At 40.4% G+C, this 25,182-nt stretch overlaps 1 protein-coding gene across 2 annotated transcripts in view; it reads left to right on the top strand.

Annotated features, from left to right (window-relative positions):
* The window catches only part of LOC310889724 (transducin-like enhancer protein 4), a 97,499-nt gene that overhangs the window by 8,651 nt on the left and 63,666 nt on the right, over positions 1-25,182 (top strand). For both annotated transcript variants that reach the window (XM_083817641.1, XM_083817640.1), the window contains exon 5: positions 23,428-23,490. In XM_083817641.1, coding sequence (XP_083673767.1) covers positions 23,428-23,490 — 63 coding nt within the window. The remainder of the gene's footprint in view (positions 1-23,427; positions 23,491-25,182) is intronic.

The raw sequence follows: 25,182 nt of genomic DNA, 5'->3' as shown, positions 1-25,182 counted from the left end.
ACATAACAGAAAAGTACTTTCCTTTTTGTTTCATTAACAATGGGCTAGTCTTCGCATGAATGTGTGTGCATACATGTGTGTACACACCTTGTTTTTTTAACACAGTCTGCAGCTGAATGTACATTGTCTTCCGTTTGAAGAATAGCTGGAGAGCCAGCTGAAATTATACTGGCTGAATTTGTTCTCCATTATGAACAGTAGGAAAGATTTAATAGAGATACAGGCAGTGGGTAGTCAGAACCGAGCTGGAAAACTTAAAAATGTGAGGGATTAGAGGTGAAATCTTGAAGACTGCGGCTCACACAGGACTATTAAGGAGGAAGGGAAAAACAAGTGTTTTTTCCATCAAAGTCGCAAAATATAAAAAATAGGTTGTCAAATCAGTTTGACAACTGAGGCTTGTTTGTCCCAGTTTTAAGTTATTTAGCCTCTGAAGCCAGTAGAATAGCTTAGAAGCTTATGAAAAGTTAGAAAAAATGTTATTCTGCAGTTAAACCAAAAACCTTTTACTTTGTAATAACTGCTGAGTTCTTAAACAAGATTCTGTGCTTTTTTTTTTCTCTTGATACAGTTGTTAGACAGCCTTCCTGTTAATTACTTAGAAGTTTGTTGTTTCTGCTTCTCTGCAAGTTGCTGTTGAACTAACCTTCCCCCTCAAACCACAGAATAACATGTATTAGGACAAGAGCTTCTATTTCATCCTGGTTTTGCCATTCATAAGCAAAGGAAAATGTCATTTTCTCCCACTTGTTTTGGCAATTCAGGCAGATGCCTTAGACACAGGAAGTAGCACAAAACATGCTGAGCAAACTTTTAAATTAAGACATACGTTCTGTTTTTACTGGCAAAAGGCTGTACTTGACAGTGCTTAAACATAACAGCATTTTTCTGCCTTTGAAAGATGCTAATTGCTGTGATGCTGCCTCACCGGCTGTGTTAGTTTTTGGGCACGCTTGTAATTACTGAGAGGGCCAGTGGTGATCCTATGGTTAGGGTCGCCTAATGCTTTCTGGTGTAAAAAATTCTTGGAAAAATGCGTATGTGGTTGGTGCTTTTTTTTTTGTTGTTGTTGCAAGAAACTCTGTCACCTTGACTATTTGCAGTGAGGGACCGTGTTGTGGCAGGAGCCCCGTGTTCTTTTTCAGCAGCAGGGGAGAGGAAAGACGGGAGGCAGAAGGAGGTGGTCTGCAGCTCCTGCCCGGCACGGCCGGCTGGCACGGCTGGAAGTACAGCTCCAGCGTGAGGCTCGTGCTGAGCCGCCGGAGCTCACCGCCTGCGATGCATCTGACAGAGGAGGAGAGGGAAGCCATGTCACCGTTTCATATTTAATTACATTTGCATCATTTTCTACAATGAGATTTCTTCCCATTCGGGGGCAAAAAAGAAGTACCGAGGTTGTTAAACACAGGAATAAAAAATCAGTGGACAGGTTTCAAAGTGAGGTACTTGGGTGCTGGGATGCCCAAGCTTTACAGCGTGTGTGTTAGTTTGGTCCTGCTTTATTGTGTATGCGCATTGTGGTGCAATTTTTAGTTACACACTCGCCGATCTCATTGCCAGTTTTCCTAGAGGACCTCTTTCACAGCACAAAATAGACATTAGGAAAGTAGAATTAAGGTTGCAGAGACGACTGTAACTCTGGCTTGAAAATGTTTGACTGCTTCACTCTGTAACCGAAATAAATAGCTTTTAACATAAGGATGTAGGGATGTGAAATAATAGTGATTGGAAGCTCTTCAAGGCAGGGATTCTGTGTTTGTGTGGCAGTGAAGGGGATGTCCTCACAGGTCAATCACAGTGTATGCCATGGAGGAGTTGTGCTAAAGCATGGGAACAGAGTTTTTTTTCTTTTTTTTGACGCTAATACCAAGGCTGGCAAACACTAAGAATTCAGAGCTATCAATTCGGTCTTACTTTTATTTTATTTTTATTTTACTTTATTTTTATGAGAAAATACAGCATATTACTTGTGGAGTTGATGGAGAACTGGGTTTTTCAGAAACGCGTGCCAGCTAGTGAACAGAGTGATTGTAATTGTTACAGAAGTCACTTCTGCTGCTGTCTGCAGATTGAGCACATCTGTTGCCACTGACTTTCAGAAAACCTATTTAGCCACAAGGCACAGAGGGAGCAGAGCAAAGATGATAATGTGAAACACAGGAAGTATAAAATGATGCTTGCATTAACTAACAGATGACAATACACGTGAAGCTAAACCTATCCATACTCAAGAAATCTGATTCTAAGAAAGAAATTGAATGTTTGAATGAAAAAGTAATCTTTATTTTCAAATGTAAAAATATGAGGTGTCTTTAAGAATACCTGTTTGTGCCTCTGTTTATCCATGTGTTTTTACAAGTTTGGCTTTGGTTCAAGATGATATTTTTATGTTCCACTGCTACCTTGAAGTACTTCTTATGTAAAAATTTCCCCTTGATATTGTTTGTCTTAGCGGTGACACAAATGTTGTAGTAGTTAAGTGTACTGGGAAGCATATTGGCACAATGTCGAGAGCAGGTGTCTAACTTTTTAAATCTTTTTCTTTAAAATATAATCAAAATATATCAGAAGTAGTACATTGAAGTCTACACAGTATTTTCTTGCCTGTATGGATAAGATTTAGACTTAAGGAATCGTCTTTACTAGCCCAGGACAGGTATGTAATGTTCTGGCATTGAACACTGTGGCGTTATGGCTGAGATGTTTAAATGCGCAGATGTCAGGCCAGTCAAAGTTATAGTCCCCACAGTAAACTTGAATTGGTCTCTTTATGGTTATGTATTTGTATGGTACGCTGTATTGCCAACTCTAAATGTTAAATCATGCCAGTCCTCGGAAAATCATGAGATTGGCTTAAAATTAATCACGGGATAAAAATAATATATTTGGGGTTCTTTTTATTTCCCTTCTAATTTTAAGCTGCCAAACTACACTTGGCTCATGCTTCTTAGGTTTTTCTCCAGCATTCTTCTATAATCGTTTTTTGCTAGTAAAGTGTAAAACATCCTAAGATTCACAATAAAGTCAAGGGAGCTGGATATGTGATGCAGCTGGCAAATTTTGTCGTGATTTCCTGTTCTTGGAAAGTGCGTGAGGTGTACTCTACTGAGAAAAAATAATACCAAGTTAAAACTATGTACATACTCAATTTAGAATAGCTTGTTAAGTTTTTGAGGATTATGTACCATGATGCCACAGACTTGCTGGTGGTGATTTCCCCTTCTGCATCAGGAGGAGAAGGAACACAGGATGTGGTTTTGAGTGCAGGTCTTCTAACTTGGCCTCTTTCTTTTGGTCTGCTTAAATGGTTTCTCCACAGGATCTTATACTGCCAGAGGTTTCTGACATTTGCTGGATGAGATTCAACTTCTTCAAAGGAGGAAAAAACCTCTCGCTATTATGTTTGGGATGTGGAACGTTGGCAATGAGAATGTGTGCTTTTCTTTTTCTTGTGTTTGCTTAAAAACCTCAGCAGAGCATCTCACAGTTGAGCAAAAATCAAAATCTGTCCCTTTCATGCTATAAAGAGTCTGCATAATAATAGGTCCTGCCACTAGATTTTGTTTGGCTCGTGTTGAGAGCTGTGTGCATGTTGTGGATGATCACTGAAAGCACTTTAAATTTTTAAAAATGCTGTTCTTTCCTCCATCTTAAATGCAATAAACTTCTCATGTATTTGCTCCCATCTCTTTATGTGCCTGGCTACTCTTGGTGTCTTGGTGGTTTGGGGAATATGCCAATGCAGACACCCTTAAGCCTGCATCCGTGGCTTAGCCCAGAAGGAGCAGTGGCTGCCCTGGGGCTGGCTAGCTGGTAATAATGGGTTGGCACCCCTTGCAGCAGGTAGCCTCTGTCTAGAGAGCATGGTAAGGTTGCTGCTGGCCCATCCAATGGGCTTCAGTTACCTGCGTGGCCAGTGTTTGGAAAGTCTGGCTGGCAGAGTGCTCTTACCGACAGCAGTTCAATGGCTGAAGCTGTCATTTGCTGTGTTGACATGATAGCGTTACTTAAAATTAATCATAACGCAAAGCATAGTGAGTTTTTCGCCTGGGGTCGAGGGAGAAGAGGGCATTTTGGTCGCTTGTTTTCTTTCTTGTGTCCCTCTGCTCAGCAGCAGAGATGAAACTTCATTTTGCTCGTTTTTTACAATGCAGATAGCTAACAGGGCTTCTAGTTTTATGCATTTGGATATCCAGTTAACGCATGAATTACTCCTCTTTATAACTTGATACAAATTTTAGCTTCTAAAACCCTGGAGAAAGTGGAGCAATCCTAACATTTATCTTGGGCAACCACTTTTTGCCATTTCTCAGTTTTCCCGGGGATGAATAAGGAATCTGCAGCTGTGCTTCATGGCCAAAACACTTCTGGACCTAATTTTGAAAACACAGCGGTATTCTCTTTCCTATTGATACAGGAAAGAGAGCCAAAATAACTGCAGTGCAGCCCAGCCAAGGCTTGGGGAAGAGTCAAATACGATCTTTGCAATATTTGTCCGCACATTTTTATGAAAACCACTTCACCAGTGACTGTTCAGGGCTGGGTGTCTCTGACTGTCCTCCTTCCTCACCTGGGAGATCTTGCTCAGGGTTTGAGGTGGTCGGGTCTTCATCCAGCTGGTTGACAGCCAAGAAGCCAGTGGCATTTTGGACTCTCATTTAACTCCAAAGCTGAACGAAGTCGTGTTGTGGTTTTGGCATTAAGAGAGGTGCGGGGCTCTGCTGGGCTTCTGTGGTATCTGCAGGATGAGGAGATGTGAATTCAGTATTCATCCTCTGTGGAGTACTGTGGGTCTGGAGAGAAAAGCCACTGTTGATATGAGTCCTGTTTCCTGCTGTAGGTACTTGTAGAAGCTTACATGTGTGCTTGGCTATCTTAGATCTGGAGAGGAGACCATTTAAATGGTGTGGCAAATTGGTAGTTGTGTTTTCTCTGACTGTGGGCTCACACTCTGTAGCCCTTTGTGAAAATCTCTGAACGTTTCTGTGCCTCTGTCTCCGTCTCTGAAATGGTGATGATATTTACATGACAAGAGTGATGTAAGATTTAATTTGTTAACTTACGTTATTAGATGAGAGACTCCAGAGAATCACAGAATATTGAATGAATATATATTTGCTATGAAGGGAAGAGGACTCCTTCCAAACCTGTGTCAGCTTTGTAACAAGGTCCGGCAATGCCTTTACTACTGTGTGTTTTCCTTTATCCTTATGCCCCAGGAAATAACAATAGAGATGCAAGAGGTGTCCTCCTGCTTACTCCTCTGTTAATTTTGTATTTGGAGATGAAAGTTGTAAATGGGGGCCTGGTCCTATGATAGCATTTGGAGAAGGAAAGCAAAGTGTGTAAGGCCAAAGCTGACCAAAACCCTTACGCTAGATTTTTGGTTTGAGGGAGAAGCCAAAAAACAAGGAACGATAGGAGGAAGCTAGTTAATTGGTTTTCTTCTCACATCTTGTATTTCCCTGCGGTACCATTCAGTCTGTATGACAGCCATCCAACTTCACAGTGCCCCCTTGGAAAGACGGCACTGTGGTGATGTGCAAGAGAGTCAGCTAGAATGCCACTACTGTCTGCCCTTTGTAATTTCATAAAGCACGTGACTACATAAAGCATGTAGATACCTCTTCTTAAAATATCTTGTGTTTGAATAACACAAGAAGGTTGGAAAGACTTTGTACGTAAAACACACTCTGTATGTTTGCGTCGGCGTGTCAACAGAGAATAGATAGGACATTCTTATATGCAGTTTAACCGGTAGGCTTTCTGTTCTAACTGCAGAAAACTGTTACCATCTGAACAGGTTGCTTATTTGCAGTTCCTATCAGTGTTTCTTAATTTCTGGGGAGAAACTGTGTATTTTTTCCTTAGTCTCCTCCTAAACAAACAAACAAACAGAAAAAATGCAACCATTGATGAGAGTTTCTTCTTTGTTGCTCTAAAACAGTGACTGTGGGGGACACACTGATTTCTCTGAGCATCAAAGGACTTTTTTATGTCAGTCATTTGCTGTGTATTTGTCCATGAATAAACACGGAGGTGTTACTGTTTAAAAGTAAGTTACATGTAGGTTCTTGGTTAATGCGATCAATATTGATGTCCTGTTTCCTTTGCAGCTGTGTGCTTCCATGTTCTTCTAGAGATGGCTGTTAAATCAAACAAGGCTAATAATGTGTCTTTAACATGGATAACACGAGGAGAAGGGCATTTTCCATGCACTGCTAGAAGACATTTAGCTCTCTCCTCCTCACCACTCTCCGTGGTTTATCTCTGCAGACTGGTGACGCCAAAATATTCATGATGTTTCAGTTGTTGGCAGCATAAGGAAAGTCTTACAATTTTATGCCTGTGGCATCCTGGAAGTTTCTGGGGAATGGTTTGTTTCTGACATTCTCTCTAAAACCACATTTAAGTGGGGATGACAATTGTTCTTGTTCTCAGGTTTGATCATGTAGATAGATATGTAAAAATAAGGAGCACCACAGAACTGTGCTAGAGTCCCCATGAGCATACGTGTGGGGCGGTTTTTTTCTGAGGTTGTGGATTTCCGCTGAAGATGAGTTTTCAAAAATGTTTATGAGACACTTTTCAGACTAGCCTTAGCAACCTCATTATTACCCACTTTCAAACTCATATCTCTGTTATGTAGGGCCTTCCTTTGAATGTAGAAATGTCCATTTTCTTTGTGTATGCAATGTCTTTTTCAAATACACCTTTGGCCAAATAGGTTTATATACTTTGCAAATGTATGAAATATTTTGGCCTTTATTTAGATGCAGGTTACTTAGCTCTGTTTTCTGCCTGGAACTCAGGTGGTTATTTCTTTTAAAGCATTGATTTTTACCAAGTCTTTTGTGTGGGTGAGAAGAATCCTGGGATAATCTTAGTTTACACATTTTCAAAGAAAAATGCCGCTGTAAGTATGCACTGTATTAAGGGTCACGAGGTCTGTTTAAGCCTGCAACAGGACCTGGGGAGCCTGAAAATCTGTAGACGCAGGAAATACCTCTCAGTATTAATATGAAGCAAAGCACAAAGCTCCCAGGTAGATGAAATACAGCATCTGGGGATTGTGGAGACCAGGTGCAAGTGTCTGGTCTGTGCTGTCAGAGGCTTCCTGAGACCTCGGACCATCCACTGCGCCCACTCCCAGCTGAGAGGCTGGGGCATTGCAGCAGATGCTCTTGCACCACTGGTGAGATGTAAGGACAGCAGAGTGAAGGCAGAGGGAAGCTTGCAGCATGCAGGGCAAGCCGAGTGATTCATTGTGGAGCCAAAGAAATCCAGCACGTACAGCGGGTAGCTCACAGGGAAATGTTGAGGTCATGGGTGTGCCCTACATCTGGCACTGCTTGAAGGCTGAGACACCTGAGGTGGTGCTGCCAGGACATGCTGCCTTCACTTGGTAGTCTCAGACCAGAATTACCATTAGAAGAGTGATCCCGATTTTCATCTCTCCCAGGAGAGTGAGTAGAGACTGGGCTATCCAGCAGAAAGCTGGTTTGCGTGAGATAATGATTCAGTAGAGCTGAAAGAGGAGGGATGTTGTGCTATTGCCCTGGAAAGACCGTGGCCAGCTGGAAGGGGTTGTGCTGGGTTCCTGCCCCAGACCCTTTTATGTTTTGGCCCATGGTGTTTTTTTCACGTGCAATGATTGTGAGCAGGATCTGGAAAAGGGACTTTCCTTCTGCAGTGGAAGAACTGGGAGTATTTCCTTCCCAGAGTTCACAGAAGGCTATTAGGTAGGGTGTGCTAGGAGGTGGGAAGGAGAAGTAAAGAAAGATTTAAAGTAATATATGTAATGCTCTGATTAAATTCTTTAACCACTAAGCTGTTACACAGAAGTTTCTCTGTTCTCCACCCCTTTTTATTTTTTTCAAACGTGACTGCTGCTGTGTTTCATGTGGGAATCGTTCTGGCAGGAGTTCCCAGCTCCCTTGGGGACATGGGTGGAGAAGCACTGAGTTGGAGGGGGGTGTTTGCCAGGGCTTAGTTGTGAGCTGGCTTGGATGCCAAAGACACTTCTGAACATGTCTGGGAAAGGGACTTAGAAGTGCTTACTGGGGAGCTTCAGTGCTGGAGACAGACACTCCTGCGTGCTTCTGGTGACTTCAGCGTTGTGTGTTCCCAGAACACATCCCTGTAGGTGTGTTTAGATGCTCCCCTGTGCTTAGGAATTCTTGAAAAATCATCTTGGGTACTTATCTGCTGACTTTCTGTCCAAATTAGCAGGTTTAGGCGTTATTAAAAATCCCATTACATACCTTCTTGAGACTTCACATGTGGCCTTTGCTGCCTGAGTTCTCTGCCTGGGAAGTGGAAGTAATACCATTGCTGAAGCATAACCGCAGTGGAATTTTTGGAGACCGATATGTTAAGTAATAAGAGGTGGGATATTATTACATGGGAGTCACTTAGAAGTGGCTGTGTTTATCTCTCTAGACTGTAAGATGCTTGGGGCAGGGTGTTATTTCCCAAGACAGTTTTGTCCTCATTTTGCCTCCCATGTGAGTTCTGCTGTCTTTTCCATCCCAGCTGCAATTAGCATGCTCCAGTGATGTGCCTTTCGGCAGTAATGCAGTCAATGCTTTAATTTGTATTAAGGAGGCTTGTCCCTTGGTAATCTGTCTTCCCAGCCTCTGTTCTCCATCTGGAAAACAGGATAATACTACTACTACTTTTTTTTTTTTTGGGGGGGGGGGGGATTCTGGGAGGAAAGATGAAACTACACAAAGAGCTTTCTCACCTTGTGTAGAGTGTCCCTGACTTCTTTCTGCATGCCCCCTGGCAGGGACCAGGGGTCTGCGCAACCCTTAACAAGTGCCAGAGATCGGGCTTATTCCTATACACCCGCTGGCTGCAGCACAGTGGGATCTTGGTTCTCTTGTACAAGTAATTATATTGTCAAGTTGAAGAAAATGTAGGTGTTGACGAAGTCTTTCATACCTCCTGGTTCCTGGCAGAATTAGTCTGGGATAGGCTTCTGGTGTAGATCTCAGGTACCTTAATTCCCAGTCTCCTCAGCTTCATTGGAATTACTACCTGCCCATTTTTTGGCAGGGTCTGCTTTGATTAATTGGTTGCAGAGGTCGGAAGAAGATAATGGCAATATGAGTTGTCAAAAGATTAGGCAAACCCTCTTAGTATTAGATAGAGAGGATCACAGCTTCGCTTGAGTCTTCTCAGCATGTCAGTACCCCGTGTGTGAGAACCTGTAAATGTAGTTTTGACGGTAAAAGGAAGTTGGGCATTGGACAAAAATACTAGTCAGAAAGCTGTTTTAAATACAAAATAGAAGAAGAGTTTCATATCTGATGTTTTCCACTGAAATACTGCTGTGCTTTTCCACCTTCTTGAAGCAGTGGGACTTTGAAAAACCAGGTCACTGTCTCTATGTGAGCATCACGTTGCTACTACCTTTCTTGGTAACTAATTTTGGATGCAGAACAGCTGTGAAGTTAGTAGGACTGTAACAGCTCTTCGTGCATAGTCTACTTTGGTCTGTAGAGGTGGAGAAAACCTAATTTACAACTAGATCGTATGGGCTCTACAAAGGCTTTGCAGCAGATTTTGAGAGTAATGTTGTATAGCCATGGGTGGCACCGGCAGAAAATGACATCTGTTTTTAAAACTTCACTTAAATGTCCTCAGTTAAGATAACGTATGGTTTGGGGTGCATGTAGATGGTTTCCAGGAGTGTGACTGAAGTACTCACAGGTGTTCTTTGACCACCTTAGAACAGACTCTCTCAGGTCATGCTAACTGAGTAGCCTGGGAGACCAGAGGTCAGCAAGATTTGATTATGTTGAGTATTTCTTGGTCAATTCAACAGGTAGCAGCTTAAGGGAACTTCTGTTTTGTGTTCATGAGCTGAAGTTATGCCTGTGTGGGCAAACTCAATGCAACAAATGTTGATGACTTAAAAAACAATCCTATTTCACTTCTCTTTCCTTTGACTTCACCTACACCACATAATATGTTATAATAATGAAAAGTGACTTTTTCGATAAGGAAATCAGTCATTTTAAACTGCCTTCCCGTTATATTAAAGGTTAATATTTTCCAACTTAATTCTTTTAACTTCACTGAAGCTCACACAAAGAAAACCCAGCCTGAGCTATCCACTAGTCATCAAACCTATTTCCCTTCCTCCTCCCCCTGGCTTTTTCCATTGTCTTTGTGAAAAACAGACAGTGATTATTCACGAACAGGTTTGCAAACAAACTGTAGGTAGTTCAGTGATTTTAAGGTTTCCTTGTATTCTGGCAAATTTCTAATGCAAACAGAATCACACAACTAAGTCTCTAATTGTCATGGGAAACTACTGTTATGAAAGGGAATAATTATAATAGTTTGTGCAAAACAGACTCTCATAAAACAGAATAGATACAACCTTTGTCTGTTTTTGTGGGTAAAAATATTAGGATTTGAATAAGTGCTTTTCATATAAACACTTGCCTGAAACCTTTTTGATTAAAAGGGTGGAGAGATTACAGACCTAGCTAACTAAATATGAAATTAACAAGCCCGGAGACTGCATTTTGGTAAACCATAGAATTACTCCGTGGCAAAAAGCCACATATCCATTAAAAAAAAAAAAAGAGAGAGAGGGGGAGAGACACAAGGAAATGTGGTTTTGCTGTCTGTCATGCTGTCTGCTATAACTGAAAAACATACATTGTTTTGAGTTGTTTTCTTTCACAGTTCTGACCACAACATTTAATTACTTAATCTGACCACTGCCAGGCTAGTAGTCCACCACTCGTTTTCACCAGTAGGTATTTATTATTCTGAATTCACTGCACAATTGTGCCTGGGTGATTTGGTTTACCAGATGATATAAGACATGGCTGCAAGGACTAGTTGAAACTTGCAGCTGAAACAGATCGTGATGCTAACCCAAGAGGTGAAAAGGTTGTTGTGTGGTTGATAGGAACACGTCTTGGTTTGCAGCATAGTGGAGGAAGTGAAACAGAGTGCCTTCCCATGCTGAAAGGAGTATCGGTATATGTCACAAGACGAGAGCAGCTTGCCAAGAGCGCTGCGGTGTGGTTTGCTCTTTTAACTGTGTTCTTGTTTTCTGACTTGAAGGAGGAAGGTGTTGAGCACTCACAAGGAGTCTCAGCATAGAGGCTTTGGGTGTCTGAGACTGCAGTTTTCTGTGCGCTTCAAGCTGGCAACAGATGGCATTGATAATGAAGGGGGTGATCCAACATTTGTCTTTGTATCTTCTTCTTTGGGTTAACCCTAGGGTAAACTGGGTCTGGGAATGGGATTTGTATTTAAGAAAAAAATAAAGGAAGTTTGGGTTAGTTTTAACTTGGATAAGTTCCTGGTTTGGTTCACCACATACCCATGAAAAGACTAGCAGCACAGGGGTGGGTTGAGCAGGAGCAGCTGTTTTACAGGAGCAGTGGCACACTTTGGTGCCCGTTTTTACACCAGTTCACATGAAAACCACAGCAAAAGCCTTCTATCTCCAAAACAGGTAGAACATAACTGGTGAGAGCACTGCCCATGTTTCTGACCCAGCTGTCTTTACAGTGGGGTCATGGGTGCTGAACTGCACTAACTTTGTGGAGGAATCCAAAAGTGATGATGAGAGCACGTTTTAAGAAGAAATATGTTCATGTTGTTATCACATGGTTAATCTGTTGATAGAATTGATCATTTACCCCTTTGATGTGCTGGCTTTTGACCTATTTCCCATGTTCTAGATGTTTTTATTAAAGTCTCTGTATGCAAAATGATGAGGAGCACATTTAACATATGGCACATCTTGAGTATTTATCTGAAATTAATGCAGTTCGTAGGAACTCTTCACATAAAGTGTGATCTCACAGGGAGTTATAGCACTGGAAGAGGTTTCATGGAACCTACATTTCTGCACCAGAGAGTTCTCCTTTGCTCCATACCTCCTGTTCTGCTTTTTACAGCATTTTCTTAAAATTTGTGTTTCTTTAAAAAGTTCATGTTAAGTTGAAATCCTTCATGGATAAAAGGTATTTGAAAACTTCTATAATGGTGATTTAATTTCAAGAGAAATGTAATTTAGTGTTGCTTGACTCAGAGTCTGTCCTGGTTGGAGTTTTACTGGGGAAATGCCATTCAAATGAATTGAATATGAAGATGTACTTAGTGTATCCAGCTGTCTTGGACAAGCGAATTTCCTGGATGTATTAAGCATTCATGTCTTACAAGTGTCTTAACATTTGCTTTGCAAATGTGTCCTCTTAGAAGGTTAAAAGGCGTATTGTAAACTGCCTGATTATTTTAGATGTACTTCACTAGCGAAACTACCACTTGTTAGATATTCACATTTTGAAGGATAAAATTACCTGTTCTTTTCTAGTCCTCCTCCACTTAAGAGAAAACTGGTGAGTGCTGCAGGGAACTCCAGTTGCAGAAATGCTGAAATCCGAATAGAGTTATTGTCAGCAGAGGTAGTTACGGTCCACAGTGATTGAAATTATGAGCCATGACAATTCGTATCAATATTTTTCCCTCTATAGGAGTCAGGGCTACAGACTGTTACTTTGTTGTTGCTCGCAGAACAGCAGCATTTCGCTGCAGCAAGAATCCTTTCCCGTTAGGCTAATGGTGGCCCCACGTTTTACTTAAAAAAAATAAAAATAAAAATGTGGGTACAAAGCAGTGTTGTCTGAGTGGCGGCAGAGATGTGTGAACTGCTGGAACATTCAGTGTTTCACTACTGTGTGAATCTGCTCAGTGTGCCAGCTCCACGGTGCTGTCCCACCTACACTGTGGGCAGCCTGCCCTAGAGAAGAGGAACTGGGATTCTGCTGGCTGTGCCAATGTGTGTGGGGTGGGGTGGTGAAAGCCCCGAGCAGCAGGGCTGGTGGCAGTTCATCCTAGCTTGCCTGTCCCCAGGGTGCCATGGCATTGAGGTTCGTGGCTGATAACTTCATTAGAAATGTGGTATTGTCTCGTCATCTCAAAACATGATGAAATCAAGAGTTGGCACCTGAAGTTGAAATTTCCAATTATGTTCAGAGTAAAAAAAAACTTGTGCTCTACTACACACCCTTAGCATTTTATATAACTTTAATTTGTCTATTGAGTGTTGATTAAAAAAAAGTTCTCTATAGGTGGGAAAGGGAGAGAGGTATCGTAAATGTAATCAGATTCTCAGATAATCTCTTGATTCCAGAAGAAAGAACTTGATAAAATACCTCCAGGGGACACAATGGAACATCTATTTATTTATCTTCAGAAAGATTTAACAGGTATCATACTTCTACAGGGTTTAAAAATGGAGATGGTAATGTGCTTTATTTGGATGTGTGTCATTGAAAGGATCGAAAGTGGATGTTTGATTATAGCATTGCTTTAAAATCCACTGCACTATTCTTTCATCTCTTTGGGGGGCATAATTAAAATTAAATGGTTTTGTGTACTGGCTTAAGAAGGGTAAGATTTTTATCTACTAAATTATGTCAAATACCAAAGTTTGTTACCTTAATGTACGGAAATTACATCTGAGTATTGCTCATTTTCATAATACAACAGGAAGGTGCAGTGGAAAATGAGTTAAATTGTTGTTTCCTTTGCATAGACTACTTTTCCTTAAGTAAACTTTTTTTTTTTTTTCTGAATTTCTTAACTAAATGATAACTATCCAACATATGGTGTGAAATCTCTGGGTAGGAAGAAGAGATGAGGATTGGAGGTGAAACAACACAGTGATCTAACAGTGTTGAAATTCTTGTAACCAGACCTAACAAATCCACTGCACAGATCAGTGTGCTGATTCCTAGTATTTATCTTTTTAGAAGCAAACATAAACAAACGTAATTATAAATGAACTGAGCGGGCTTTGGGCTCCAACATCCATGATCTGCAAGGATGAGGTAGCAAAGACAACCAGAAGTGGAAGGTGGAAGACAAGTAGTAACCATATTCCTGATGCAGAAAGGCTGGTTCCTGATCTCCAGATGAGTTTGAAAGAGAATAAACCAAGTTCAATAGCTATGGTGCTTTTTTTTTTTTTTATGGAGACTTGCCTTTTTTTTTTCCCTTTTTGTAAGTTCATCGGTCAACTTTCTGTAGTTCATTTAAACCTGGAGCAGCACAATGTTTGCTGGATAAACTTTTTCTCTTTTTTTCTTTTTTTTCTTTTTTTTGTCAGGAGGAAAGCAGAAATGTGTTGACAGTGGTTGCATGGAGTTGGTGGTCAGGACTGGACTAGTACAACCTCGTACACGTAACTGGAGTCTGGCACAATCTCCATAGCTCTAAGGCTTGATAGTGTATCAGCTTCTTAGTGATGACATTGGGAGCATACTGCTCCAAAGCACTGGAACTGGAGAGTGGAGGTCGGATGATGAGGGCCTATAGCTTCTTCTGAATGTTTTCTTTCTTCTTTTTGTCTACTTGCAAATGAAGGGCAAGTGTTGGTGGGGATCAGGAATGAGAGCTGGGCACTTGATCAGGATCAGGAGTGAGACCTGGGCACTTGAACCAGCTCTAACTGTTTTGTGGAGGGAAAATGATTTTAGTGTTTCTTTTGTGTTAACATTTGAAAAGAGCATCGGAGTCCCCTTTCCTGAGCACTGTTTGTATAAGTTTTAAAAGCATGGTTTTGTCTGGATTAACCTGGTATTCAGCCTTTTGCTAAAAAGCTGGCTCCTTAATATTTTTCCAGTGCAGCTAAGGACATCCCAAAGTAACGATAAGTCTACTGAGAATGGGTTTTGACTCTCACCTTTCGTTGGTTCTTTATGATGTACAGATTGAAACTACTGATCAGCAGTATTTCTCTTTGATTACAATTCCTTCAACTCCTGATAAACAGAGTATGAATTTGTGATGTAAATAGATAGGGGACTTACTGCACCAGGTTAAATTGAAACTGTGCATTAAAAGCACTATATGTATGTAGTTGTATGGCCAGTCTGAGATTGGCTTGTGTCGTTTCCAGTAGGTACAGAAGAACTGTGTTCAGACTGTTTGGAGGGATGTGTGAGGGGATGGGTCAAGCAGTAAGAGAGCAGTGACAGTGCATGTTCCAGCATTTCAGCTGTTATGGTCAAACATTAAAATGGAAAATTCTGGCCTAATTAGTTATGAGATGGACACAAAAGATTGAGCTCAGAGCTAAAGCTGCCTTAGTGGGATGCCACAGGTTTATAAGCTTAAAAAGAAAAAAAAAAAGCTTAAATAAGCTTTAAAAAAAAAACAAAAAAACAAAAAACAAAAAAAACAACTGTGAAGTCAGATTCCTTGAGATGGTGGAGCAAGCTGGAATCTTCTCATTCTTACAGGATGAGGCCATATTTTACAAAGTATGTGATCCTATGAAGTGTCCTGTGTGAGGATTGCTGGTAAGTGGTGGGATAGTACCTTTTAGGGTACTACAGTGCTCTACTGATGTCTTTCCTGAAACACCACCGTGCTTCACAGTGGTCCCTTCTTACTTGTTTCAGTCTGCTTTTTGAGCTCTCTTGGAAGAAGGGAAGTTGAAGCCAGTTTCTGTCATTTTAAATTCCATTTGCAACCTTTCTTCTGGATGCTGTGCAAGTATTTCTGGCATGGCAGGACAGGATGCAGCTTGCTACCTGGTGGCAGCCTGAAGAACTGAAGATGAGACACTCCAGGCAATGCATTTCTGTGTCCTTACTTGCTGGAAGACATTGATATTAACAATAAACATGAGTTCCTCAAGTGACAGGCTTGAAGCAAGTTTGTTAGCTCACTTGATTTTCTTTTTATTGTCTTAATCATGAATAGTTCAATATGTATCTTTTCTTGTTCAGTTGAGGTCCATGTCGTTCTTGAGACATTAAATAAAAGCCATGTCTTATCACTTCAGCAGCCCATGGATTGGGATGTATGTTAGTAAATTGATTTTGAAAATTGTGCCACTTCAATCTATTGCTTATATTGCTGTCCTCAATATTTTGTACAAAATAAGCACATAAATTAATTTATTAAAGGGTAATTATCAAGTTTACAGTACTCCATAGGCTTAGTTGCAATGTTTATAAAGGAGGTTGATTAGGAAAGTGAGGGGGGGTAGGTGTATGTGTTTATTTAGCCGGATCTTGTTGTTGCATTCAACTCTATAAGTGCATTTCATACAAATAAAAATTAAATCTTCTGTTGCTCAAGTTTAGTGAAGAAGTTTTCTGTTTAATGTCTCTCTCACTAGAGATCTTAGTCCTCCATTCTCTCTGAGTACAGGACTAGATTCTTTGCATCTCTGTTTCCAAACAACATTCCTTAATGGCTGAAGAGGAATTTTATATTCAGGGCTTGCAATATTTTCTCCAGTTCTGTAGAACTGGAGTAAGCACTTCCAGACAACAGTCTGTGATTAAAACAAAACACATTCTTCTTTATGAAAGAAGAGTTAATTTTCTGTGAAATACTAAGATTAGCTTTTTTGCTCGCTTTATTCAGGATCGTGATATGTCTCATACAGTATAATAATGTTTTTTTCTTCACTAATTTGTGAAATGCTTGTTTAGATACTATGGGTGTGTGCATGTGTTCTTGGTAAGCACTTAATAAACTAGATTGATCTTTTTGGCAAAGGCTGCATTGTGTAAAACAAATTAAACCTGAAATAACAGTTGTTTCAGATTATTTTTCTGAAAGTGTAATTGCATATATTCTTTTTCCTACTGGCTGCTGAAATGGGTTTCCCAATAGTGTTTTATTATTCTGTTTTATTTCAACAATACATATATAGTAGTTTTGTTTCCATTCCACTGACAGACCTACAGCCTCCAGTGGTAATTCTTTACCAGCAATTTTTTATAATTGTAATAACTATGGAACTTCATGAAATGTAGTGGAAATATTTTTCCTGAAGTTTATATACTATAAATAAAATCCCAATTTTGCTTTTTTCTCTGCTAAAAAGGAATGCAAATGGAGATTTTTAAAGCAACAAATAGATTCTCAACTCTGTATGTGTTAGAACATTTCTGAGTATTTCAATATCTGAAGTTTATATGACTCCTGCTTCTCTCTTAGGCTCCAGTTGTGTTAAGAATTGGGACGTATGCTAAAATACTTAGCAAGGCACTTAAACACGTTCCTATATTTTACCATGTGCTTAAGTCCAACTGTTGCTGTGTGCAGCAAAGGTGAATTGAACTAAGTCCCTAGGTGTTACCGTCAAGGGGATTCAGGAGTGTAGTGGTCTGTTGTGTGCTCTCTCCTGCATGCAGCTGGTGGCTGCTGGGCAGCAGTTGTGCCACAAGCACTCTGACACCAGTAACTAGCTCTGTTCTGGGCTGGGCTGCCTCATGGGGGCTTCTTCTGCACAGCCTTGCCCACAGGCTTATCTGCTGAACGTTTTTCAGAATTACAAAGTTTTCAGAGGCACTTGCGTATTTGAAGGTCAGATTTTTAAATATACTGGTCTGCATATCTAGGCAATTAAGCACCATTTAAATATTGCTCCCTCATTGCTTTGGTCAAAAAGATGTTGTTGGCTGAGCTGAATTAAGCAGTTGCTCTTGTGTTGTATCCTTTCAATACTTTTGAGGGACTATTGACTGATACGGGTCCTCATTCCTTTACATGGGTCAGATTCAGGCACAATGATTTTGTTATCGTCTCTTTATATGCATACCAAAAACGTAGGAGAAAACATATATTAACATTATAGTTAGTAAATGTTCAACCATTCATTTAAAGAAAAAAAGCAACAATGTAAATTGTTATGAAAAGAGCTTAAAACTGTTAAAATAGTGTTTTTTTCTTAGGTGGCTCTCAGAGTGAGTCAGACAATACAAGCTTGTGTTAGATAAGTAAAAAGACAATTCCAACTCGAGCCTTCGCTGCCTGCCTCTCCCTCATCCTTTTTGGTTCCATGCTGGTGTGTTTTTATGCAAAACCAAACACCTTTTGTGTTTAGGGAAAGGAGTAATAGAAGTGTCGGTGTTTGTTAACATATTTGACAAACTATGGCAGCAAAAGCTATCCTTTTTATATTTTGGCATGAACAATTGCCCTTTTATTGGGCCATTAATGCTATTTCAGAGCATCATGCTGTATCCACAGGCAATAATTTAGCAGCTGTTTATCAGGAGCTTTCATAAAGCTTTGAATAGTATTATAACATTCAGTAACCCTAACAACAGCATTTCAGAATCTGTGCCGGTTTAAATGGGATATCCGTGAATGTAGTTGTTCAGGGATGCGTGACCCACATAACCTATAAATTTGATTGGAAGTTACAGTGCTGGCATAGGCTGATGGATAGCAGATTAGAGCCCTGATTAACCATGTGATTCACAGGCTGGGAATATATTGTCCTAAGAAAGATTCATCAGATGCAATCAGAATTTCAAGTGGTCAGATGAAATTCAAATGCGCTCTGTGCTTTTTCTTTTTTTTTTTTCCTTGTGCTTTTTTCCTTAGGTTGCCCTCCGTTATTTATTTATTTATTTATTTTATTTCCAATGCTGAAAAATACTTCTTTGATGAATCTGCTCCTCACCCTAAAGCTGTCTGTCTGTTATTCATCAGAAAGCAGGTCGCAGTTCAGTGAGCAGAAGAAAAGATTTTAATAGAAGCTGTGCCAAGGGCTGTAATGCATCATTTTAGGGCCCTAATTACATTACAATGACAAATATCAATGGTGACAACAGCAATAACCTACATCCTTTAATGGCTATGCTGGAAAAGGAGTTTGGGCGCTGCGCCATTAGATTAGACTTGGTTTCAAAACATAGGCCATTAGAAGTGTGTGTCCACAGCATTATTGGCCGATAACTGAAGCCCAGTGGAAAGGCCTGTAAATAAATGATGCCTCTCTAAAGCTTGGTCCCATGGGACAAAGGAGGCAAAATTAGATGGCCATGGAAGCAGCAGTGTTTCCGAGGCAACTTTAGCTTTCAATGTGAGGAATTGACTGCCTTATTTTATGAAATCATACTTTTTCCTTCTCCTGCCAATTAGGCTGATCATGAAAAAAACATTGGTATGGCATCTAAGAGAAAATAGAAGGTCTTAAACTGCTATTTAAACATATATTTCTAAAAGTCTCTGTCAACATGGAAATGTAACGCAGACTTGTGTTTTTGTTTTGTCTCTTACTTTGTACATTACACCAGTGGGAGTTTTCAGGTCTTGTCTAATCATGGTTGTAGTAGGCCTACCAAGACGCTAGCCAGCATTATCAGTGTTTACACCTTCAGATCTTAGGGTGTCCTTGTGAGAAATCCACTCTAACTAGCTTTAGTTGGTTAGCTTTTTGTCAAATTGCAGTTGTAATAAGCACTTGAGTGTATTGCTGTTGGATTGTTCTATGCAGTTAATTGCAAAAGTGGTTGCAGTGCCATGGCAGAGGATACTTTGCTTTTACTAAATTAAAATGTCTACTTTAAGATTTGTTTTGTACATCACTTACTTTTGTTATTTATTTTTTTCTTCATACTAAGCAAAAAACAAATACACAAAAGGTGTGTTTTGGTTCTTGAGTTGTTACGGTTTGGGATCATTAGTTTAATACCTAACACTGAGCAAGGCGATGAGAAAACATTCTTGCATCGCTGAGTGTTGTTGTGTTAACTATTCAATTCTGGACCACTGGAGATGTTTACTGCAGACAACATTCCTCGGGCAAAACGAACAGTATCCTCAGGCATCCCTGCCATCTTTACACTTAAAATAATAAGCATTTGTTTAAAAATGCCTTTCACATTTGACTGTTTGAGTACACAACATGCATCAGGAGACTTTAGAGTTAAAACACCAAACATGCTTTGTGCCTTTTTTTACCCATGTGTTCTCAGCTGTGTATAAATCCACTTTGAATTCTCAAATCATATAGTTTTCTGCCTCTGATAACCTGCTCATTGCTATAAGCTGACAAATGTGCTGTGTGAGCATACAGCTTGCCCATACTTTTTGCTATAAATACTTGCTGATGGCTAAAGAAACAAATTTGTTGGTATGAAATTACGATTTAGAGAAATTGTATGAAAATTTGGGAAAGAAGCAAGACCCCCTTAAAATTTTATATGCTGCTTTGGGCATCATGTTTCAGTCCCAAGCGCTGAATGTCCCTCTGCCATCGAGTCCAGCACCTCTGTGGGGTTTCAGAGTAGCTGGAAGAAGGGTTGACTGTAGTGCATTTCTGATGCTTTTGGCAACACTTATAAGAACATGAACCTAACATAAACCCAGGTGAACTTCATCTGCAGGCCATGCTCTTGGCTCGTTTGTAAAGGAGCTTCTGATTTTTTATTTTCTGAATTTAAGGAATAATTGAACTGTAATTAAAGTCTTCCCAGCAATATCTGCAGGCACTGGAGGGCTAATGCTGAAGTGCTAACCCTTTCTGGAATATTTTTGAAATTATTGAAGACTTCATCCTTGAATATTCAAGAATAGTTCAGTGTCTGTTTTACAGTTCTCAGTGTCTGTTTTGGCAATAGCAAGAGGCATCCAAAGACAGCTTTCTGAGGAAGTTGAAAAGCAGTTGCTTTAGAGTCAAGCCCCAAAGCATTGTGGAATAATAAAGTGGATTGTGTACCCTTTGTGAAGTCTCCCTGTCTCTGGCAGACAAAAGCAGAGCAGGTCTTTTGAGGTTGTCAGACTGCACAATGTGTCATGTCCTTCCTAGCATTTGTGCACGTACCTGGCACTTTCTTTCCTGCAATCTGTGATCTCCAGGGTCAGGCAGCCCATGTCCCAGTCCAGCTATACCTCTGCAGACTCTCAGTCAAGTCCTGCTGCTTATCTGGGGTGTTTCCTTGCTGCACGCTTACTCTGCTGAGGAGCAGAGGGGTCTGCTGAGTGCCATGTGAAGCGGCCTACTCCCAGAACTGAAGTTTTGACTCCCTCTTCATCAGGTGGCTCTATCACTGCCTTTTGCATAGCAGCACTGTGAGATGGTGCGTACTACTTCTTACTGATCACTTCCTCCTTTTGCTTCCCTTGCCAGGACCTTGCAATAGTTATTTTTGCTCTTCAAAACAACTGTCTTTCTGGAAACTGCTCTGAATTTTATCTAAGCGTTAGTGTTGCAGATGGTAAAATGCAAGTGTATGCAGGACCGCACAACAAGGAAAGCTCATTGCCATGGGAAGTGAAGACCATTTTAACAAGGAAGTCATCTTAGTTTTAGAGGCTGTGCCTAGGCTTCTCAGCTCTGTTGTGACTGGTCCAGCAGGCCCCATGGCTAGCTGAGAACTATGGCTGAGGGATGTCTTAGCATCTCCTAAAGCCCTCACTGAGCTCTTTTTCTTCTCTGTACATTGGGCCAGGTGCTTTCTCGCTCAGTTCACCTTCCTGCATGAAGGGACCCCCACTGTTCTGTACTCTGGTGCGGCTGATACCAAGAGGTCTGTTAAGGTTGTGTAACTGCTTGTATTCGATCACTGAGTTTGAGTTGTCCAGCTAAGGTGGGGAGTAGTCTTCTGCTGAGCATAGCCAAGGGAAAAGTCCCCTGGGGCTGTGTGGGAGGTGCGTGTAGCTGTGACAGGCATTTTATGGGTGGAATTGTTTAGGAGGAGTTGTTCCATAGTGAGAAAAGCATCACTTCTGTTTTATTACTGCTTAAAGGGTAGGCCAGAGGGACTCCACCTTGAGTCATGGACAGCAGTGCTTTGGTGTTTTCTCTTCATGTGGAAAAGCCTTCAAGAGCAGGACATGTAGTTTTCTTTTTGGTTTTAAGGCACTCAGGAGATTCCTTGGGGTGGGGTGGGGAAACAAAAAAAACCCACTGTGGCTGGGACCCAAAATTTGGAAATGGCTGAATTAATGGTGCTTGAACTACTACAGCACAGGTACTTTTTAAGAGTGCATTGTATTACAGTCTACAATTCCTTAATCAAATACTGCTTCTCAAATAATGCAGTACTAGATCATGAAGCCTTTCTGGCTGAAGCTTAGACACACATCTTGTAGCTCCCTGTATTGCTTAATGTAACAAGCAGTTCATAAATCTCAGGATGAAATAGCAAACACTGTCTATTTAAAGGAGTATTTAGGTTTTGCATTGTAGCATATCTGATATTATAGGCATGTATAGACCTTTGAAATCAGCAGATAATTTAGCTTTGTGATGAAATATTCTCAAGTGTCATTTAAGGTGTCTATGCTTGCTGGTAAAACAGAAAACGTCTAGTAGATGAATGTCAAACGTATTAAAATGCATAACTTTAGTGAGATGGGGACTTGCATAAATCATGAAGATCAGTGAGAAGATGCTGGGACAGTGCAACATAGAGATTGATACATAAATAACCTATGGGAGTTTAAATGGATTTTGGAGAAATGAAGAAATTGTATTGAGAAGTAGCATGTGTAAACACAAGTGTGTCACAGTACGCACAAGGGGGCAGAGTTAGTTTCACACATGCCCTTACCTCCAGCATTCCATGTCTTCTGGTTATGTAGCTATGTAACTGTAATATTCCTTGAACACGGGTTTATTTTCTGTGTAGTTCCGTCTTTTTTAATGCTAGTTCTGTGCTTTTCTGTTCTGTCGGTTCATTTCTAAGGTTGTGCAATTTAAGAGACTGCATAGCAAAAAGGCCAGAGGGGTTGCTGATAAAAGAAGGAAGCCCAAATTGCACAAGTTTATACATCTTTGTCATATGGTTAGTGATTTTGCAAGAGGAAGAGCATTCTGTCCTACTGTATAATGAAGAACTGGCCGTGGTTATAATTTATTATAAGAAAGTTACAATTTATTGTAAGAAAGTCTACATCACTTTAAATATTCTGTCACTAAAGCTGTAATTCTTGTGTTATCTCTCCAAATCTCCTCTGTCTCTATTGAGATTTGCAGATTAGATACACAGAATAAGAATTGATCTGCAGTGTAGAAATAAAGCATCATATATTATCCATTTCTGATCATGATTATGGTCTGCATCATGAAAGTAACTACTGTTAACCTTGGATTTGATAATGGCAAAAATATGATACAACTATGCAAGAATATATAAATATAAATTTATAAAATATGTGTAAAATTATTATCAGTGAAGTTATATATAGTATTGCTAATGTTCTCCCAGTGTACATACAGAAGTAATTGGTTTATTTGATCCCTTCACTTACAGTGGCATTGTTGTAATTTGAAGTGATACTTCTTTTTGCCTCTTAGGAGAGATTTTAGTGCAATACACAGTATTTTGTTTTTCTTTTTTGTTAAATCTCCAGAAGAGTCTTTCTTTAAAAACAAATATATTTGTTTATATAATGAAAATTAACTTCTCTTTGTCTTATATGGAAGTTCTAAACTGTAAAACTTTTTAGCCAGAAATGACTGTCTGCTAGGTACTATTGAACAGGCGTCCAAATGCTTCTGCTAAGCTATCCTAGCCAGAAGATGGCTAGAGATGGAAACAAACAAACATATGTTCTGTGCTCATGGGTAACAGTTGCATCTGAGAATTTATATAATTAAAACTTCTTTCTTCTTGTCATTTGCAGGCAGAAATTGTCAAGAGGCTGAACGCTATATGTGCACAAGTTATTCCCTTCCTGTCCCAAGAGGTAGGTAGTAGTTTGCACTGGTACTAATCTAAACAATTGCCTCATCATATCTGTTACAAAAATGGGACTTTGTGTTGAGACTGTTCATTTATGAATCTCATAGTGCTTGTAGATGACTTTCCACTGTGTTGTCCTCATTGTAACTTAATTATCCTCTCCAATTCTATTATAATGTCATTTAAATGTGTTTATGAAATCGAGTGTGTTGTAATGTGTTAAGCAAAATTTTACTTGTTTAAATACTTTGCTGTCGCACACAAACACAGTTTTGCTCACAATTCTGACTTTGTCAACCTGAAATCAGAGGGTAGCTTGCAAAAATGCTAGAAAGGCATGATTTGTGCTACATTCCTGGCAGCAAGCTTTAAAGTTTGGCAGAAACTTATGTATTGGTGAAATGAGTAGTGGTGCTCAACAGAATAGACCTATAAATGCAGCTTTTTTTCTGCGTGTTTTCTCTCCGCATCCCAGATTACTTATTACCATAAATCCTTTTATGTTTTCTGCGTTTTTGGGGAACATAGACAGAAGATTGAAACTCACTGTGAGCTAATTTCTCTAAGCACTAATTTTCTCCAAATTACTCTTTGCCGGTATTATCCCGAGTGCGCAGTAGATACTTGGAGGGGCACTGGGATTTGCGGGAGTTGGTTGGAGCTAACGAGGGAGCCTTGGAGCCGCAGGCATGTGCAAAGTGAAATGGCAGCGTGGTTCATGACAGGAGATGTCGGGTGCGTGATGGCTTCCCCTGCCCACCCTACTGGGGGAGAGGGACGGGGAGGTGGGGTCTGACAGTGCCCGCTGGTGCGCATCTGTTTAATGTGTGGTTTCGCTTCAGTAGCTGAGAAGTCAAAGCTGGAAGCTGTATTTCTTTGTGTTGCATACGTAAAACATCATATCCGTGCCTGAGAATATGCTAGGGCTCTTTCCGCCACCTTTTCAGCTGCTCCATAAAGTGCCATTGCATTTCAAGAGAGCTGCTCATCCTGCTACGTACCAGGGGCTGTGTGCTCAGCGCCAGCGTTCAACTGATGCTGCCTGTGTACATGCGCCCACGTCTGCCTGCGTCTGAAACGAGAATGACGCTATCAAAACTAGGACCTGGCAGTGTTTGCGAGCGCAGCAGTGCTCCTTGCTTATAAAGATGGGTTTGCGGAAACTAAATGATGTGTAATGATCTAGTTAGATTGCTGGGGGACCAGAATTCAAGTGCTGCGTGGATCTAAAACGGGTAACTGTTGATTTTGTACTTCGACTGCTACGGAATCGCTGTACTTCTAGTTAGGGGGGTTTATTTGCTGCACAGGAATAACACAGCATATAAAAATGAAGTGTAAAGCTGATTCATACTCACGCTAAAGCAAGCACGAAAATGTCACGATTTTGAAACAAAGGCAGGGGTGAGTACTTGGCAGGCAAAGCTGTGATCTTGGCGAAGGCACACGATCAGTATTTCCATGACAGAGACATCTTCTCCTGAGTATGTGATACAGTGTTTAGAAACTCTGTACTGCTATACTACTATTGGTACTGCTATTTTCAGATGAAATCCTAAGCAGAACTCTGGTACACAAGCAAGTTGCACTGCTCTGCCTGCTCTGCTTCCAGAACCTAGCCTGTTTTTCCTGGAGCAGGTCTGGTTCTTGCCAGGGAGTACATCTGAAATGAGATATGTTTTGTTTACAGTGACTG

The sequence above is a fragment of the Anser anser genome, assembly GCF_964211835.1.
Source record: "Anser anser genome assembly, chromosome: Z".
Lineage (NCBI taxonomy): Eukaryota > Metazoa > Chordata > Aves > Anseriformes > Anatidae > Anser > Anser anser.
The sequence above is the reverse complement of the archived record's forward strand: the minus strand, read 5'-3'. Positions and strand labels throughout refer to the sequence as shown.